The 18,664-nt window shown below is 38.1% G+C and overlaps 1 protein-coding gene across 1 annotated transcript in view; it reads right to left on the bottom strand.

The window, feature by feature from the left end:
* Positions 1 to 34: 34 nt before the first annotated feature.
* TOPBP1 (topoisomerase (DNA) II binding protein 1) overlaps positions 35 to 18,664 on the bottom strand; it is a 23,894-nt gene continuing 5,264 nt past the window's right edge. Inside the window, exons 8-27 of the mRNA XM_009587504.1 lie at positions 18,524 to 18,664; positions 17,763 to 18,010; positions 17,144 to 17,457; positions 16,175 to 16,347; positions 14,964 to 15,175; positions 13,377 to 13,669; positions 11,960 to 12,133; positions 10,797 to 10,906; positions 9,563 to 9,686; positions 9,034 to 9,183; positions 8,476 to 8,584; positions 7,654 to 7,846; positions 6,593 to 6,819; positions 5,368 to 5,531; positions 4,323 to 4,437; positions 3,644 to 3,807; positions 2,619 to 2,759; positions 1,385 to 1,474; positions 759 to 920; positions 35 to 267 (exon numbers count right to left, since the gene is read on the bottom strand). Coding sequence (XP_009585799.1) covers positions 124 to 267; positions 759 to 920; positions 1,385 to 1,474; positions 2,619 to 2,759; positions 3,644 to 3,807; positions 4,323 to 4,437; positions 5,368 to 5,531; positions 6,593 to 6,819; positions 7,654 to 7,846; positions 8,476 to 8,584; positions 9,034 to 9,183; positions 9,563 to 9,686; positions 10,797 to 10,906; positions 11,960 to 12,133; positions 13,377 to 13,669; positions 14,964 to 15,175; positions 16,175 to 16,347; positions 17,144 to 17,457; positions 17,763 to 18,010; positions 18,524 to 18,664 — 3,448 coding nt within the window. The 3' untranslated portion in view covers positions 35 to 123. The remainder of the gene's footprint in view (positions 268 to 758; positions 921 to 1,384; positions 1,475 to 2,618; positions 2,760 to 3,643; positions 3,808 to 4,322; positions 4,438 to 5,367; positions 5,532 to 6,592; positions 6,820 to 7,653; positions 7,847 to 8,475; positions 8,585 to 9,033; positions 9,184 to 9,562; positions 9,687 to 10,796; positions 10,907 to 11,959; positions 12,134 to 13,376; positions 13,670 to 14,963; positions 15,176 to 16,174; positions 16,348 to 17,143; positions 17,458 to 17,762; positions 18,011 to 18,523) is intronic.

Below are 18,664 nucleotides of genomic sequence, written 5' to 3'. Positions count from 1 at the left end.
TAAAGTTATTTTAATCTCAGGACAAACTAGAAATGAAACGCAAAGCTTTTTAATTTTTGTGGTGAGAATGAAAAAATATAAATATGAATTTAAAAATGTACAAATTAAAAACACGGAATTTGCTCAGTGTATTCTGGATCGCTTGACTCTGCTCATTTCTCCCAGTGCTTTTCTTTTCTGGGATACTCCAGTTCCAAGTTCTGTGTTACTCTGAAGGTAAGATTCAGCTTCTGGCAGGCAGTAAGACTCCACTGGGGGAGGTGGGTCCTTCAACAGAGGAAGAAAAAAAAAAACAAACTGGTTTAGCTCAAGCCTTTGTTCAGCTCAAGAAGCTTCTGAGAAGAAACAGCAAGAAAAAAAAAAAAAAAAAACTGGTTTAGCTCAAGTCTTTGTTTAGCTCAAGAAGCTTCTGAGAAGAAAGAAACAGTTCATTAGTTTTCTAAAATTGAAAATAACAAAACGAACACTCCACACCTGCATTTTGAATACATTTTGCAACAGATCCCTACCCTGCAACAGATCCTACCGCCAGCTCTAGAACAAGTCATGTTACAGCAATGAAAATTTGAGGCCACGGATCGAAATACTGAGCATAGGCACTTGTGGCCACAATTCCTGGCAGAGGAGGCACATGACCGGTAGAGCAGCACTCCCTTTCAGAGGCTTCAGGTGTCTGGGGTTGTTGGAAGCGAGGGGCCTGCCCCATCCGCTTGCGGGGTAGGTGAGAGCACCCCGAGAGCGCCCTCGGGCACGCGCACCTGGATGAGGTAGTCAGCAATGTACTCGGGTTTCAGGCAGTTCACTCCTTGGGCTGCCGCCTCTGCTACGTTAACCCTGGTGTCGTCCGGCTTCAGCTTACTGAAGTCAGCAAAGAGGTGAGTTGCTTCTTTAAAGAGAGACACAGAATGACCAGAAAACACCTACAGATTAAAACACAACAGACAAAAACGAGTTTATTTTTGTGTTTCTTCCCCAAGACAAATGCAGTTCATGACCTATAATTTCACTCATCAAATTAACTAGCAAACTAATGGGAAATAAAATACCACTTACAGCTGCATTCTGTCCCATCACGTACCTTTCATGAAGGGTGTTCCTTCTCAACAGAGCAGGGCACAGAAATTCTATCTTCAGTTCCCACCAGCACTACTGACTTGTGTGACCTCAGACAAGCTGCCCTGCCTGACCACATGCAAAATGAAGATGACATAGCTTTTTCCTCCCACCCTTTGACCATGTCTCAGCTATCCTGTGTAAGCAGTTTTGTTGGTTAACATGTTTTACTTACATGGAAAATGCCCAGCACAGAGTTTAACAGAAAGAAAGAAAAAAAAAAAATAGAAACATATGTGTATTTAATTATTTTTTCAAAAAAATGACATACTTTTGCTCCTCCTGACTGAAGAAGGCGCCTGAATCCTGCTTCCTTGGTTTGGTCAACATTCAGGATCACTTTCCAGCCACCGAAAGCTCCCTAGATAACAAAGACTTAATGGATCTATAATTTGCCCCTTTCATGAATATCCATCAGATGAAGATTTGCTATCACCTAGTTTTGTCTTTAAGTGTAAATGGCAGAAAAAGCCCCACACAACACACAACTATTGGGCCAACACCATACAGTCAGGCAGCTTGCCACCAAGCCTTTTCACCTGCACAGCAAGATGGGCAAACCGATCTATGAAGAGACCCTCGGCAATGAGTATTATTTCCAGAACACCAGACACTCATCTACAGAAACATATCTTGAGAAAAACAGTTATTTGGAAACATTTCCCCCTACCCCATGCACTACATTATCTACTCAGTTACAGTAACAGCACCTAGGGCTAAGTGGTTGCCTCCTACAAGCACTCACTCTGGTTTCCCAGTAGGCAAGGGATACAGAGAATTTGTTACAAGCATTAATTTAGAAAGGCTATTGTAAAATACACGGAAGTCAAGATTTATCCTGATGCGACAAACATCAGCGATATTTCTACTTTTCAATACATAACTCAACTGCAATCCCTAATTTGAGAGAGGAGTTAAAAGGCTTTGGGGAGCCCAATTCCCGCTTTCAAAAATCTCACTGAAAGACTATGGAACTTGCACCATAAAAGTCACTGAAAGTGCTTTAGGAAAGGTGCAAACTTGTGCCATGTTTGAAGCACAACAGTATGCTCACTGCTAAAGCTATAAAAATGCTGTCGAGAGAGCTGTGTTCACCTATACGGCACGGCACGGCACAGGATTTGTAACGGTTACTGCCAGTACCAGTTGTGGTTTCCTAGTAAAGCCGAGTTAAGTTAGCTCCCCAATCAGAGATCTGAAGTGTAAACATCATCTTCATGGTCAACGGACATTTACATACGTAAGTAGCCACATTCCAGCTTTGAAAAAAAATTAACAATGGTTCAGGAGGAGATTAAGACTTTTAATATGCCAGCACTAGAAGTTTTTTTAAAACAAAATTACTTAACTAGAATATATCCAGCTAAGCCATTTTGTTCTTAATAACAAGGCAGATTACCTTTCCCTGCCAGTTAAGTTTCTGAGTTTCTTGGTGACAATCGCTGTCCTGTCCACCCACACTGTACAACTTACATGAGTATCTAAATACCTCAACAATACCATACCTCAACAACACCAGTTTCTTGCCTCCCTTTATGAATTTTTTTCCTCCATCTCATGGCTGCAAGTGCTAGTTTCTTCTGGTTTATGTTGATTCCAGGCAAAACATTAAGTATGGAATTATTTCCCCACTCATAATCTTCTTCCTAGAACAATCACAAGCCTGAATTACAAAGCAGTCCTGCCAACTTTACCAGCAGAAAAATAAATCAAAAAAACACACCGAAATGATAAAACCAAAAAAATGCCAGAACATATCCCAGCTCACTCTAGCTTTACATATTGATTTTATCTGGCCAAAACAGGTCTAGTTAAAGTTAGAGATATGGCTCTTAATTGCACATATGTATCCAAATCAACTCATGTTTTCTGTGACATCAAGGCACATTGTAGACAACCAGATTCCTCTTGCAATGGAATTCAACAGCAGGCCAAAGCAACTCACTACTCTGGACACCATTGACTCTACATTTCTGCAGTGTCTTCCAAAACAATGAAAGTTGGTTTTGATACATAAAGATATGAACCAGCCTACAGGCATTATTTTAAAGTTAACCTGGTCAATGTAAAAGAACTGCTAGACCCAGGAGAAGTGTGAAATAATGGTTAGGGAGGTAAGAAATTGGAAAAGAGCATTCAAAAATGCTTATGTATGTGTTGGATCACTTAAAACTATTACATTCATTTATGGAAAGGATCAGGATTTAATTCCTGGTGTAACAAGATCCACATAACTTTAGCTGATACCAATGAGAATTTATCAAAAGGTACTCAAGCTTCAATTTTCAGAACTAACTATAAAAAAATAGGTATTTTACTTGTCCTGTACCAGGAGTTTGGTCCAGGACTAGTTTTCAGAGAAAAGTTTGCCAAAAATTTCTCAGATTTTGGATCCTCTAAAACTCCCAAGGCTTGGGTACCCGAAACTGCTAATTGCTTTTGAGAGGTTAAGTCCTTTTCTAGTAGTGCAAAATAAAAAGAAATGAGAAAAGGTGCAACATACTCATTTCTCAATAATAAGGTCACATGCCTGAACAAAGCAGCCAGCTCCTCTACATGCCTCCAGGTAGGAACGATGAAGCACCCACTTTCCAGCTGCCATCGAAGCCAAGAATTTTTCATTTCGAAGAGGATGTCCCACAACAATGTGTGTGCAACTTGGATCAAAGCACTGTTTCTCAAGTACTATTCCACCTTGGAAGTGAGGAATGAATTTGATTCGAAATATTTAAGGGTCATGCTGTACCACAGAAAGGATCAACTCAAAGTGAGAATTATTTGAATTCAGATAAAAATATACTTAACTCAAATTTACATTGAAAATATTATCATTGAAGTGACATGGGCAGAAGTTGGCAAGAAAGGAGAAGTTGGCTCTGATAAAAATAAAGTGCCACTGTAACACAGACAGGAATGCGAGATACCAGAGGACAGCAGTCCTGGGGACTCCCAACAGTAAAGAACGAGGCCGTTGTGGAGACAGCTCAGAGAAACAGCCAGAAGACAAAACCATTGCTGTTTTATGGCAAAGCTGATCACTCATATAATAGTAATATATTCAAAGAGTCGCTCACAAGCACAGAAAGTCATAAATTTGCAACCTCAAATCTGATAAGTCATTAACAGAAGCCCTGTCTTTTCCCCAACGAGCCACAGCTGACCAGCTTACAGACACATACTATTCTTTGCATTTTACAAATATCTGGTACCTAATTCCTCAATCAGATGGCAGTAATCAAATCTTTCTTGAGGATTAAGAGAAGACAGCTGAAATTTACGGTGTTTTTCTGGTTCTTCATCAGCCTTCTCATCTTCTGTAACAGCCTGGAAATACAGTAACAGATTTTGAAAATATGACAGAAAGATTAGGTTGACAGCTGACTATTTGTCTGCCAAACGTTCTGGGTTATTTTTATACTAAGTTTTCTTTTAGCCAGGAAAAGCAGAACCAAACCTGTCAACCACTTGACAAAAGCATGGATCTTAGCAAATCAATGTTAGGCTCCTGCTTAACAATCCTTTTGGTTCTCCCCCTTTCTTCAGGGCACAACTGAACCAATCTGCCATAAAAACCAATCCTTCATTCATATCCACTGAATGCCAAGTTGAACACATGAAGAAATCATCATCCATCTATCACGCTGACTCATTCATTCAGACTTTCTATAACTTCAAGGGCCTTTATGCATTTCCACCACAGTCTATTTACTAACATGACAAGTTATACCTCTGAAGACACATAGCTGCTGAAAGTTTGAGCATCAAGTGATACACTGCGGGCAAAAGACTAAGCTCATTTTCCTAGCCCCTTCCAAGTTCACTACAACAAAGCAGAATTCTAAACCAGGTTTTTGGCAGAAAAATAATTTTCAGTTTGTACCTAAACATAAATTCCAGATACCACCAAGGAAATGAAAGTCTACACTTTTTTCCGTCATCTCAACATGGCTGGAGGAGTTCTGAGTAATACACATAAGTAACTCTCCACTCCGAAGCATTCCAGCAGGAACTAACAGGACAAAAAGCTTTATTTGGCTGAACAAACAAGCTTTATTTATTTGAACAAACATTATTTGTTCAAAATCTCAAAGAAAGGAGGAAAAAGAAATAGAACTGCATAAAAGTAATCCACTTAAAGATTTTAAATGCAGATATTCACCTATTTTATATTTACTATCAAGTTTAAAAGTTCTTGAAGTGTCACTACATCTCTCAGAACACAAATCAGCATAAACATTTCTTCATATGACAAACCTTTTCTTTGGGCTGTGGTGCCACAGGAGGGTTAGCCAGTGGGAAAGCAATGCTGGGGGCCTGCGGAGTGGGGATCAAGTGATCTTTAATCGGCGTTTCAGGATCTCTACACACAGGATTTTTTAGACCCTCAATCGAATCTCCATCCCCAGCCTCAGGAAGAGCTGTGAAAGTAAAGCGTTTCTGCATGACTTGCCTTTGGTTGAATATAATTACGGATAAAGTTTAAAAAAAAAAAAAAAAAAGTAGCTATCCTAAAAGGACAAAACACAACTACTGCTACAACATGCACAGTGACATTTCACCATTGCCTTTCTTAAAGATGCTCTTCCTTATACCACAAACCATCAATTGCAATATTGCAGACTCATGTGCCTGGATACCTTGTTTTGAAAAAAAGGAAGACCTCAAGTGGCCTAATTTCTTTGGCTAAACCTCACTGATTCAGTTGAGCCAAAAATCAATTTAATGCATTTAGCTGATTTTCTTCAACCTCCTCTAGGACAGGGTCAGTTTTCAGGAAGACTGTTGCCACAAGCCGAAACTCTGTAAGTAGATTGAGGGAAGGAATTGGAGGGAGGCAGTGGGCAGAGAGAAATAAAGGATTCCACTACCTCTCAGGAGGCAGGAATGGAAAGAAAGCAAAAACAGATGAAAAAACATAAGTATGTTGCTTCCTTAGTCCTAGCAGTAGACTAAAGACTTCAAAAGAACAGGGAAGATAAATGCACAGTATTTTCACTGAATCCTGACCTAAGCATGTCCATTGGCAGCTCTGACACATCTGTTTTTCAGGCTCGTGGGTATCTTCTTCCTATATCTCCATTCTTTACCTATGAATATTTCCACTATAATTAAGAAGATTCCGCTACTGGTATTTCCATTTGAATTCGATTATACCTACCTGAATTGTTACCTGGAAACCAGCAAATAAAAATTTGGAAGATTTCCTAAAGTAGATGCAGACTATTTTTAAGACAGGTGCTGTCTTGGTGTTTGACCACAAATGGCAAATGGGTAGGAAAGCTTCTCTTTAAAAAACAGCAACACATAATGGAGCTCAAAGATGTAAAATTGTATTTTTGGCGTTCAAGAAATGTTAACAATGTTCACTTTTTTTTTTTTTTTTTTGAAAAGGAGGATTCAAACCTACTGTATTTTAAAAGTCTCAAAGATCAAATGGATACTGTAACAAAGAACAAGGATATTGTATTTCTGATTTTACCTATACCAGCAATCTCTGCATCAGCTAAAGATCCTTTGAAGGCAGACTCATCCATGTTCTTATTGACATTACTCTGACCTTGCTCAGTGTACTGGGAAGGACTATTAGGCCACTGAAAGTTGCTGACAAGTCTTGCTCTCTCCTCCCTTGCAGTAGGATCATCCCAGATGATCTGCTCACTCTGGGATGGCTCTGTGTTTATATCTGTGAGTGCCTGATGGGATTGCCTAAGGAAAAAAGCACAGATATCTTAAATATTCATTTGTTTTACAGAAGACTACCATACTAGAAAGCAATGTGTGAATGATCACATCAACCGCAGCATCCAAGTGACCTCATTATTAGAAAGCATGTCTAGGAAAGGGGAAAATTTCAGTATAAAACCAACTCTGGCAGCTTGGTTTTGTGGGCCTAAGTGTCAGCATGGCTGAAAAATAGCAACCAAAATATCAGAAGATGTTTTTATTATGTGTCATGATATTGATAAATTATTCCAAAAATCAGGGTACTCTACTCTTTACTGAACCTACTAATTTGCAAATAAACGCCAAACTAAAGGAATAATTTTGCAAGATTTCCATTACTTTCTCACTGTAGCTCAGCATTGTTAGAGCTCAAATCCTATTCCCTGTTTACAGAAAAAAGAAAAAGAAAGGAGGAGAAACATTCACGGAGGTGCTTTGCAGGAACACCTAGTACTTGTATATGACCTATGTACTGAAATATTGCAGCCATGGTTTCTTCAAAATCTATAAGAACACTAACTAATCTGAAGAGAAAGAAATCGGTTGGCATAATTCAATTCAAAATTAAAAAGCAATCACACTATTCTATGATTTTTTTAAAAACAAAAGATACCCGCTATGGATTAAGATAACATTCATTCTGACTTTATCTAGCATGTCCAGTTAAAGATTCTGAATTGCAAGAGAAGCAACTTAAGTACATCAGTAGAGAAAGACAATACATCTGAAAACCCTGGAGACCTATTCATGTTTCAATGACTGTCTAAGTATGCACAGGGAGGACAAAATAAGATACTTTGAAACATAAATCAATACCTTAGAGCTTCCAAGACCCTACTGCGGCCATTTCGCACAGACCGTGTGCTATCAGGAGTGGTTGGAGAACCTTCAAAACTGTTCCTTGAAAGGGAACCTCTTTGCCCTTGTGGTTTCACTAGCGATGTGGCAGACATGATCTCCTGCAGCTGCCTTTGGAAGTTCTCCCTCATTTCTAGTGCTTGGGTTAAAACTTAAGAGAAGAAAGAAAAATCACAAGATCAAGATTGTTATATTGTAACAAGTGAAAAGTAACTGAAATTCCAGTCAATTTCCGCCCCCCCCCCGCCCGCCCCGCCCTCGCAGTGGGACAAAAACAATACATTAAGAAGAGAAAAAGGTATCTGGGAAAAGGTATCCAGGAAAACTACGTATACCCTGAGTCACCTATCCCTAGACACAAGTAGAAATCTCCATTTCGCTCACTTCTGAATTTGCTTGCTTGATCTAACTTATATCCACAATTCTCCCGTAACACATTTATTTACATAACAAAAAAGGTATACTCTAAAACAGTGATTTGTCATGTTAAAGACAAACTTTAGTGTTTTAAAAACAAAGAAACAGCAATTAAGTAATTTGCAACAGAAGATCATGATTTTCTTACGGGTCGTCAGTCTTTACAACAGAGAGCAAAACCCTGCCCTCACATCCAGCAACAATAAGGGCTCGCTGTACTTGACTGGTATACCCACATTAAGATCTGGATTTAGGTACTAATTTATATACCAGTCAAGTACATTCAGCACCTGAAACTGTAAAAGGCTTATACTGGTAGTTTGATATTCCACAACTATTTTGAAAACAGTGATTTACATTCACCTCCTTTGGATTCACTTGTTACAATTTGTTCCTCCCCTGTAGTAACCATTTCCTTTATTTGATCAGTAGTTACATCATCTTCAGCATCATCTTCATCCACTGGAATAATCTAAAACCAATGAAGACAAGTAGAATTCTCAAACACCAAAATTTTTTGCTTTTTACCCATGTTCAACACTTGTATAAGTTCTGAAGATTATTAATCTTGCCTTAGAGTAAATCTAACCTTTTTGCTACCGCAAGGACAGTAAAACAGTGAACAGCAGCATCAGTGACAACACCTATCCTGCAGTCTAAATGTCTACTAAGGGAAGTTCACACCTTGGATCTCGTCACCTACAAAAGAAGGCAAAGCCTAGACCTACATCATTTCAAATTTGGAAAGCACGTCTAATCCTGAAATACCTTAAGAATCATCTGCGATAGCTACTATTAACCACCTGATTCAGGGCATTGCTGAATAAGCTTCAACATTTTTTATTAACATGTTAATATAAAAATGAAGTTATCTGAATCCAAACCACTTCATAGAACATGAATTCATATTACACATTATACCTCATTTTCCTCTGCTGGTTTTCCAGTTGATGGAAGTTTACTGGAGGAGGAGGGCCTGACATCTTGCACTGCACTGATGTCCAGGCTCATTTTGGGATTGTAAGTGTGAGGAAAGAGAGATTCAGGAAGCCGTTTATATTCTTGGGCACTCTGTAATAACATCAGTTAACATAAGAAAGATGAGAAACTGATTGAGATAAGAGAAATTCCACATCTAAACATAGGAAAAGTGTAATAAGAACACCACTGAAAGAAGTACGTCACACAAGAGAAAAATGGGGCTCTTATTCTGGGAAACATGTAGCAGAAACATTCAATGGAGGAGAATTTCTGGTCTCCTCATGGAGAACAAGGTAAAAGTACATCAGTGAAAACTGATTGCTTAATTTATAAATGCAAAGCAGGATGCAAAACATCAGTTCCTATAGATGTTCAATATAAATTCAAACATAAAATCAACTGCCATATAACTGGTTTTAAACCTCCATTTCCCTTCACTTTTCATAAGGGAACAAAGTGAGCTCCATACCTCTAAAAGCCAGTGTTCTGAAACAATATGTATACCCCGTTCTTTTACAGATTTGTACTCCTTATTGTTGTCATTTTGTCCTCCCTTGTAGATGAAGTGCGTTACTGTTTCATCAAAGCACCATCTAGAAAAGAAAACGAAATACAACTTGAAGACATAATTTCCTATCAAAAAGTATTAGAAATCCATCCCAGAAATTGTTCTATCCATTATTCATGTTAAAATATTGTTTTGCCCATTTTGTTATGCTTAAATAAACAATTTCTTCATCAAAAGAAGACAGCATTCAGTTTCAGGATAGAACAATTTCAGTGTCTTTTGAAAGCATTCCTGAAGTAAAAAAAACTAAATCTGATAAAAGAGGAGGGGTTTTGCTTTAGTTTTTCTGTTTTGTTTTTATTTAAGTGGAGTTTCAAATCAGTTTCTGAAATAAAACAGTGACCCAGAATGAGAGAGCTTTTTCTTTTGTTGACATATTGAGCTGCAAGTGAAATACTGATCCCTGAAGCTCAAAATAAACAAAATGCAGGATTCGAACATTTAAACTGATAAAAACTAGTATTTGCTATCTAATGCAAGTATCTTCAGCATTTCTAAGCTACTACCAAGCATAACGGCAACTTTCTCATCCACACTGTGAATAACAACACTTATCATAGAAGTCAGCAACAAAATATATAAATCAGATTTAGTGGGAGAAGAATTCTGTCTTAAATCACAAAGGTTAGCTTGTAGTTTCTCTTCATCACAACCTATTTTTCCTAAGCTTTTATAAGCACACTAACTTAGCCATGCTTACAATCTGAAAAATAATTAGCTTTGAGCCAGGGAGAAACACACACACAAATTCAGATCAGATTCAAAATCTAAAATATAAAGCAAATTTTAAACTACCCGAAAGCAAAAAATGTTTCATAGTTTTCTTCAAAAAAGAAGAGAAGAAGAAAAAAAAAAAATTTCTGCAATTCGGGAAAACTTCAGCACAGTCTTTCCAAGACAGACTTATCAAGAACACAGAGACCGGGGAGGAAGAGGGGGGGAAGATGGCCTTATTTCGCCTTAGAAGGATGGCCTTATTTTGCAATAGAAATTGTTTAAGGTGGTAAAATCTAATGTTTAGCTATAGCAAAAGGTCATAAGATCATATAGATAAGTATATTAGAATGCCAAGACTCATATTTATCAGACGTCACACCAATGCAGAAGCTTAGAAGCTGTTTGTGTCAGTCAATACCTGTATTCTGCCCCAAGAGAAGCTGCTACTGCATTCAGTTCACTTTGCTTCTTACTAAGTTTTTTACTGACACATATAACAACATCAGCTAGAGGCTTGGGCTCTTCTTCCTGTTCAAGCAGCAGGGAAAAAATAGGAGAATCATGTTTGGAAGGTTTCTGTATCAATTACAAAAGTACTTTAATATTTAGTGTAGCATGTAGTAAAATATGCAATAACAACAAAACTAAGATAAACGTATTTTCTCTATTTTAGCTACTTCCAAACTCCATGGGAAAAAAACAGCACTATTATCATTCTGCACTAGGAATCCAAAGACAAAAGATTCACTCTCAGGCAGTCTCCCTGGAACATATTCTGCTCCTTCCATCGCAGACTGAGCACTTCCTGAACACTGAAATTAGGGAATTATCAAACCTGATGCCACAGAAGTATTTCACTGTACTGGAGTGAAAAAAAAGTAAGAATAAAGAGTTACAAAATAAGAAGTGACAGCCTTCCCTTGCTGAAGGCCATTAGCTTTCTTGCCCCTCCTCTACAGTAAACAGCGTACTAACATGGCACGCAATACAAAAATGCTCCCTTTCCTCCTACACCTTCTTCTGTTTTCTCTCACTAAGGTAGATCAGACTGAAGAGGCAAGATGACTACAAGAAAAGATAACATAACATGTCTTTATAAGGGGGTAAGCAACTGATCACATCTTGTGCCTCCTAGTAAGCAGAAAAGCAGCACCTTACAGAGGAAGATAGGAAGAGACACATCATTAAAAAAGAACTCCTAACTTCAGGCCAATACAAACCATTTAATCCTGCTCATCTGGAGCCTGAGAATTTCTTAAGTGTGATGAAATCCTCTCATCCCAATACTACAAAGTCTAAATTGGTACATATTCATATGCCATGTTACTTAATAACTGCTTAATATTCAAGATACTAGTACAGACAGTAGAAAAAGGTTTTAAAATTCTTTGCCTTCCAGGAAGAAACTCTTCTATCTTACCTTCCTTTAACTGTTATTGAAGAATGTGTAATCGTATGGATTTCTACTCATATAGATCACAAAGCACAATTCACAAACTCCTTTGTAACTTAAATCACAAATGATATGGCATTTTCTTAATTAAGCCTATGCTCCAGAAACTCAAAAACAAAATTTCCTACCACTTCTGGCTGTGCAGTGGTCAACTGAGGGCTGGCAGTAAGAGCTACTGTATGCCTTGTGCTGTTTGCCAGTGCCAATTTCAAGTTTCTGCCGATGACTTCAGAGAGAGGTGTGCTCAGTTTCCTGGTTTTTTGATCAGGACCTCCAGGAGTTTCCAAAGCTGCCAGAGCATCCTACCAAAAAAGAAGCAACTGACTGACTTTCATGAAGGCATTACAAAATTCTCACTGAAGTGCAAGTTTCACAAATATAGTCTGTAGTAAGATTTCACACTCCTAAACCAGGACGGTGTACTACAGTAGCAGGTAGCAAGTGCAACTGTGGTGCCATTGCACAAAAGCAGCACAAGACAACCCCAATCTTAGAGTCTGCATAAGCAAAACAGGAAGAAGATAGATTATTAATCTCTCTTTTCGCTGCCATCAATGAAAACTGCCCTCAGTGGAAAATTCCGTGGCCAAACCCAGGTATTCCTAATCCCAACCGATTACTTTAATTTACTAATACCTCCCCCCACAAGAGTTGCATGTAAGCATCTGATTCTATCTGCACCTTTAAAGGACCAAGTTTCCTACTGTCCTTTTTTAAAAAAGAGAAAATTTGTTCTAGAATATCTTGCTTTTGAAAATTATCAGTGGTGAACTATTAAATTTCAAAAAGCAGAGTACCAACTGAATCACAGAATTGCTTGGGTTGGAAAGGGCCTTAAAGATCATATAGTTCCAACCCCCCTGCCATGGGCAGGGACACCTTCCACTAGATCAGGTTGCTCAAAGCCCCATCCAACCTGGCCTTGAACACTTCCAGGGATGGGGCATCCACAATTTCTCTAGGCAACCTGTTCCAGTGTCTCACCACTCTCACAGTAAAGAATTTTTTCCTAATATCTAATCTAAATCTACCGTCTTTCAGTTTAAAACCGTTACCCCTCGTCCTATCACTACACTCCCTGATAAAGAGTCCCTCCCTCTCCATCTTTCCTGTAGGCCCCCTTTAAGTACTGGAAGGCCGCTATAAAGTCTCCCGGGAGCCTTCTCTTCATGAAGCAGAACTAACTAAAGAGAACACTAGATTCTTCTGGTTTTGTAATACATGTTTCTCAGTCTTTAGACGTAAAGAACACAGACTGTGTACTGTGTGAGGTGTAGAACACATGAGCATATGATACAATAAGCATAAAGGAGCTTTGTTAAGGACATTATAGCATCTACTAGTCAATAAATTTATTCCACAGGTCATTAACTAGAAATATATATAAATAAACAGAGCCAGTTTTCCTGGCTTTATTCAAAATGGAAAGTCTGTATGTTAACAGCATAAAAAGGGGTAAGCACAGGTTTCTGTACTGTATTTAAGTTTATGCGCATCTTTAACCCCACTGGCTCTACAGACTAAAAAATTTGCAAAGGTGATCACCTTTACATCAAAAGAAGGCTTGAATAACTTGTCTTTAGAAAGAAATTTTGATGGTGTATCAAGATGTAAAGATGGTTCTTTCTGTGGCAGCCCCCCTTGTGCAAGAGGAGTTGTCTTCTTCCCAATATGATGAGAGATTACAGCTTGGAAAGCTTTACTCTGGAACCTGTTGATATCAAGAGGGGTCACAGCTGTTTTTTTTCCAGCTTCAAGGAGATAAGTAGGTTGTTCTGAATCAGGAGATTTAACAGTTGCTGGTGTCTTGCTAAGCTGAGTAATGGAACTCTCCTTATCTTTAAAAGAAACAAAGAAAACATAAGCAAGCAATCTGGTTTTTCTTTTGAACACAGATCTCGCATACACTTTTATTTAAACAATAACTGAAAGTTCATCTGACCTTCCTTTCCCTAAAAAAAATAATTCATATCCCTCCCAATAAATGCTCTAAACTGACAATTATATTTTAAAAGCCAGTATCTTAAGTGTCTCTTCCAGTTAACTACTTAGTTTGAATTACACTGGGACTGAACTTGACCCTAAGGGTCTGGAAAAAAGCAAGCAACCCCTGGCCTGCTCACACTGTTTGCAGTTCCACACATACCTGTATAGCTCATATATGTCATACAACAACTATCAAAATACAAATCCAAGAAAAAGATGTAATACACAACAAATCCTTCCCTTTTAACATTAAAGGTAACTCCTCCTCCCTGGCTTCTTACTTTCCATGCAACGTAAAATTTCTTTTGTATTCATGACTCTGAATCACACCTCTTTAGGTCATTATGTACACTTCCAGTCCCTTATGCCTTTGGATTAATAGGACCAAGGCCAGGAATAAGCCCTTAAAGTTTATCCATCATAAATGCTTCTAGATAAGCATGAGTCATCATCTCTATAGCTCAAAAAGATTAGTACAAGAATTGCTTTCATATTTTACTGCTCATTTCCCCTGCCCCTCCACTTCTTTTCCTTGAAAATGTAATATACAGGTAAGACATGCCTATGCCAACAACATACCTTTTGTCCTCTGACTTTGTGACCCATATAATTAATTCACAAGGGCACTGGTAAAACAGGTCTGCTAACATTCAATGTTAAATCACTGTAGTCTGCATCTTAATATGGAAGAAATATTGCCAAATAAAAGGTGTGAAATAACTCGAAAAGGAGCAGAAGCATCAGAAGATGAAGTAGGCATGAAGGACTGAACAGAGGGGCATCATGTCATTGCAGATCAACAAGTATGAAGTTCTAAGCTGGATCTATCGTCAATTCCCACGCAATCGACAGAGCAGGGTATGTGTCAGAAAGGACAAAGCTGAGACACTGAGCTTGATTCCCAACTGACTGATAACCACAAGACTCCACTAGCTTCAAGAGACTTGCAGCAAACACGCAGTATCACTTCTATAATCATGACTCAACAGCAGGAAAAAAAAATATGGAAAAAATACTTGGAAAAATATCCTTCAGCTCTAATACTTCAAAGGCATTAGGAAAAAAAATTTCATCACACCTGCCTTCTTTGTCGTGAACGAACAGTACAATGACACAATCGTATTTCCTAACTTGCTAATAACCAACCTTCAGCCTCTGCATTTTCAACCAAGAACTTGCTTTCATCTGCTCTCTTTCCTGTCCTTGCAGACTGCAAAAGCCAAGCTACAGTGACGGCCGGCAAATTCCACTTCTTCGCTGCTTCATACTTGGAACCATCCGGTTCTCTTACCACAAGATGGGTACTGGCAAACATTCCCTTTTTTGCATTGGCTTTCCGCACAAAGAATTCTTGGACTCTAAAATTAGATTAGCAAAACATTCATTTAGTCATAGCAAAATTAATCTAGGGCATGCTTATACTATTATAAAATGCATTCAAGCAACAGAAAAATAACCAGTAGAATTATCTAAAGCCATCCACTTTGCACTTTACAGCCTAACCTACGTGCAAAAAAAAAAAAAAAAAAAAAAAAAAGTTAAACGGTTATGTTTTGCTTCTATCAGTATCAAAAACATAGCATTTCTCACACTCCAGAAGTCCTCACATATCCCATTTCCAAACCATACACTGGGCCTAACATTCTCCTGCAAGATTAATGGGACAGGCTGGATTCCTTGCTGGAGCCAACAAGCATCATTTCCAAATGAACAATAGTCTTCTTTATATTACATTTTTTCTCTTACCATCAAGGACCCAATCTTCCAAGAAGATGGCAGGACTGAGAACTCATCGGCAAAGAATTTAGTTCAAACAGACTACAAATCAGATTAAATGATACTCTAAGCTATACAATTTTGCCACTTCATGACTAAATATGTTTTTCTTAATGTTTTTCAAAGATCCTGATGAATTGGGAGCAAATAATTCACCATCCCAGCTCCCAAGAAATGGTGCACTATCACCGGTTATGAGGCTGAACCAAATAGTTCTGAAGAAGAGGAACAATGGTCCACTCCTGGACAACTGAAGAGCAACTCAGAAGGCCTGACATCCGAAAAACTGACTTTTTTTTGCTCTTTTCTAGAGCAGAGCAAAAAGTTACTGAGACTCAGTCATTGGGAAATAGGAGACTGAACATATTCTGGTAGAAATTAGGCTGTGTGAATACTGACTAAATTTCTCTAAAGGAGAGAAAAATAAAAGAACTATATAATGTCTCATTGCTTCAGCACTAGGTTTTGTAAATGAATAGAATGCAAAAGAGCTTTAACTCTAAAAGAAGAAATGAAATGCATAGTGGATTTCATCACACTGGCTGTCTAAGAACAAGAAGAAACGGTGACAGGAGACATACCTTGCTCCCAGCAGTCCTGCCAGATAAACCAGGGAGTCTCTCTCTGCACCAGTGAACTGGCTAAAAGAAAGAACACAATCTTCCAGAGGGGTAACTCCTTCCATTACTGCAACTGGTGTGAAAAGTGGATTGGACTCGGGATCTAAAAGGAGCTGCTGTTCCACACATGTTATCTTAAAGAAGATGAAAGAGATAATGCAAATCAAGCCAAATAGCAACAAACCCAACAATATGTCAGCAACTGCACGACAGCATTTATGTACTTAACAACAAGCAATCCTGCTTCCATCATTACATCTGAGACAAATTATTTCCTATTGAATCAGACAAATTCTTTTCTAGATCATTTTAATTTTGTCAAGTTTGACATACTGAGGCATTATTCAGAACTTTTCAGTTACTACTCTTCCAACCCTGGAGGCTCCCTTGAAGCAGTTCAAGGCGTGATCTGAGGGCCTGTATAGATTTACTTCACAGAAAGTTACCTAGTACTGAAAAATACTAACAACAGTTAGCCTACATTATGCGCGCACTCTTGACAAACATGGTTAATATTTTTTGACTTTGAGCTATAAAGCTGACTTGATCTTCTGCCACAAGTTAAAAAGCTGTAAAAAGCACGAAACAAGAAAAAGTAAGCACAAAGATATCAAATAAAATCATTATTAGTCAACTCGCTCCTTCTACAATTTATTATTTAGAGAGAATGCTGTCAGTCTTAAGAAGCCTTTGAGTCATGACAATGAAGTCCTATTTAACAATTCTGTAGAAAATGAAGTGAAACAGATAAAAGATACCTTACAGTTGCAAAGGCTTTAAAGCATGCTTTAATTTAGTACATTTCAAATGAAACAAGCCTAATCTCTCAGTATCTTTCATTTAAGCCATCGATAACTCTGCATTCTGACAAGACATATTTCTAACATAGATACCTGTTTACTCACAGAACTGAAAGTGTAACCCCCTTACCAGCCACGTATTTGTGACAACATCACCAACAGTCAGCTTCACCGTGCACCCCAATAAAGGTACCACAGCATAGTCTGCAATGGTTCTGCTTTGCAGTGGCAGAATTTTCCCAGCATTCTCCTTTATAATATCTGCAATGTAGGACTCGTCCTCTTTACCAAAACCCCAAAGAAGAAATCTCTTTCTGACAAATAAGCCTCCTTCAACCAGTGCAGAAGACTCTCCCAAAGAACCATTACAGACAGAAGACTGATTCTCTCCTTGAACAGTCAAGTGAGTAACATCATTGAAGGTGCTGGATGTTAGTTTTTCAACTTCATCTGAAAGGAAAAAAAAAAAAACACCACACAAAACACCAACCAACCATTGTAATTGCTGGACAAGAACATCAAAGATAAGTCAAAATAATTTCATGAAGAAATGACAGTATTCTGTTGTTTTCAGCCAGGTTTTAGTTAAAAACTGCTCTATATAGGCCTGTTTAAATTTGATTTCTAAAACACAATATAGAACTTAACGTACTAGATGTGGCTAGCTTTTTAATAAGCAAATGCTGCAAAACTTAAATGCTAATTATAAGCAGTTAAACTTTCTATGGTATGCTGAGCCTAGAACGTACCTAATGTAGAATCATTGTTTACATATAGAGAGAGGAAGTCATCTTCAGCATCTTTCTGGTGCTTTATAACATTCACAGCTTCTTTCTTCAAGAGACTGTTATTTTTGGGAAGAACTGACTTCATTCCAGGTTGCTCCAAAATTGGGTTCTCTAACAGCTGGTAGTTTAGAGGGATATATTGCTCCACTGGATGTAGATAACCTTTACTAAATGACTCCAGTAACCATTTTGCTGTCACTACATGAGGCCTATAAAATAAAGTGTAATACAAACAAGTTACAGCAGCTTTCAGAACTGTGATTCTTCTTTCCCGCTCCGCAAATACTAGCATATACACACACCTGAAGTTTGTAACTCCAATACTAAGCAAGCTTTGGGCACTTTACAAACCTCAAGATTTTTTTTAGTTCTTTCAGTCTGAGAACAGAGAATTTCATACTTATTTTCTGTAATGTAAGTTATATCTGCCACTGCTGCATTGCCAAATCCTTCCTCCTCAAAATATTAACAAATACATGTTAACACCTCTTTTCACCAAGAATACTTGTTTTTCTGTTCGCTGAGGTGACTCATGGCTACCCAAAGAACTACAGTATTCAAGAGCACATGAGGATGTTCTTATGAATACTAGCTGTAAGTATGCTCATTTAAGACAAGAACTATTTAGGATTTTCAAATCAATACATGTTTTCCTGTTTACAAGGTGAGGGGGGAAAGAAAGCAAGGCAGAAGCAGACCTTAAGCAATAAAGTTATCATAACCTGTGAGCTGTCTTGTCCAAAAAGTGTTTCAACTCATCATTATTTTCCCCCAAAATGACATGGGTAACATCTTCATTAAGTTGATTAAATCGAACACCACCACCACAATTAATAAGCCTTCTCATCTTGTCCAACTTCCTG

Source organism: Fulmarus glacialis, unplaced genomic scaffold, assembly GCF_000690835.1.
Source record: "Fulmarus glacialis isolate BGI_N327 unplaced genomic scaffold, ASM69083v1 scaffold16871, whole genome shotgun sequence".
Classification (NCBI taxonomy): Eukaryota; Metazoa; Chordata; class Aves; order Procellariiformes; family Procellariidae; genus Fulmarus; species Fulmarus glacialis.
The sequence above is the reverse complement of the archived record's forward strand: the minus strand, read 5'-3'. Positions and strand labels throughout refer to the sequence as shown.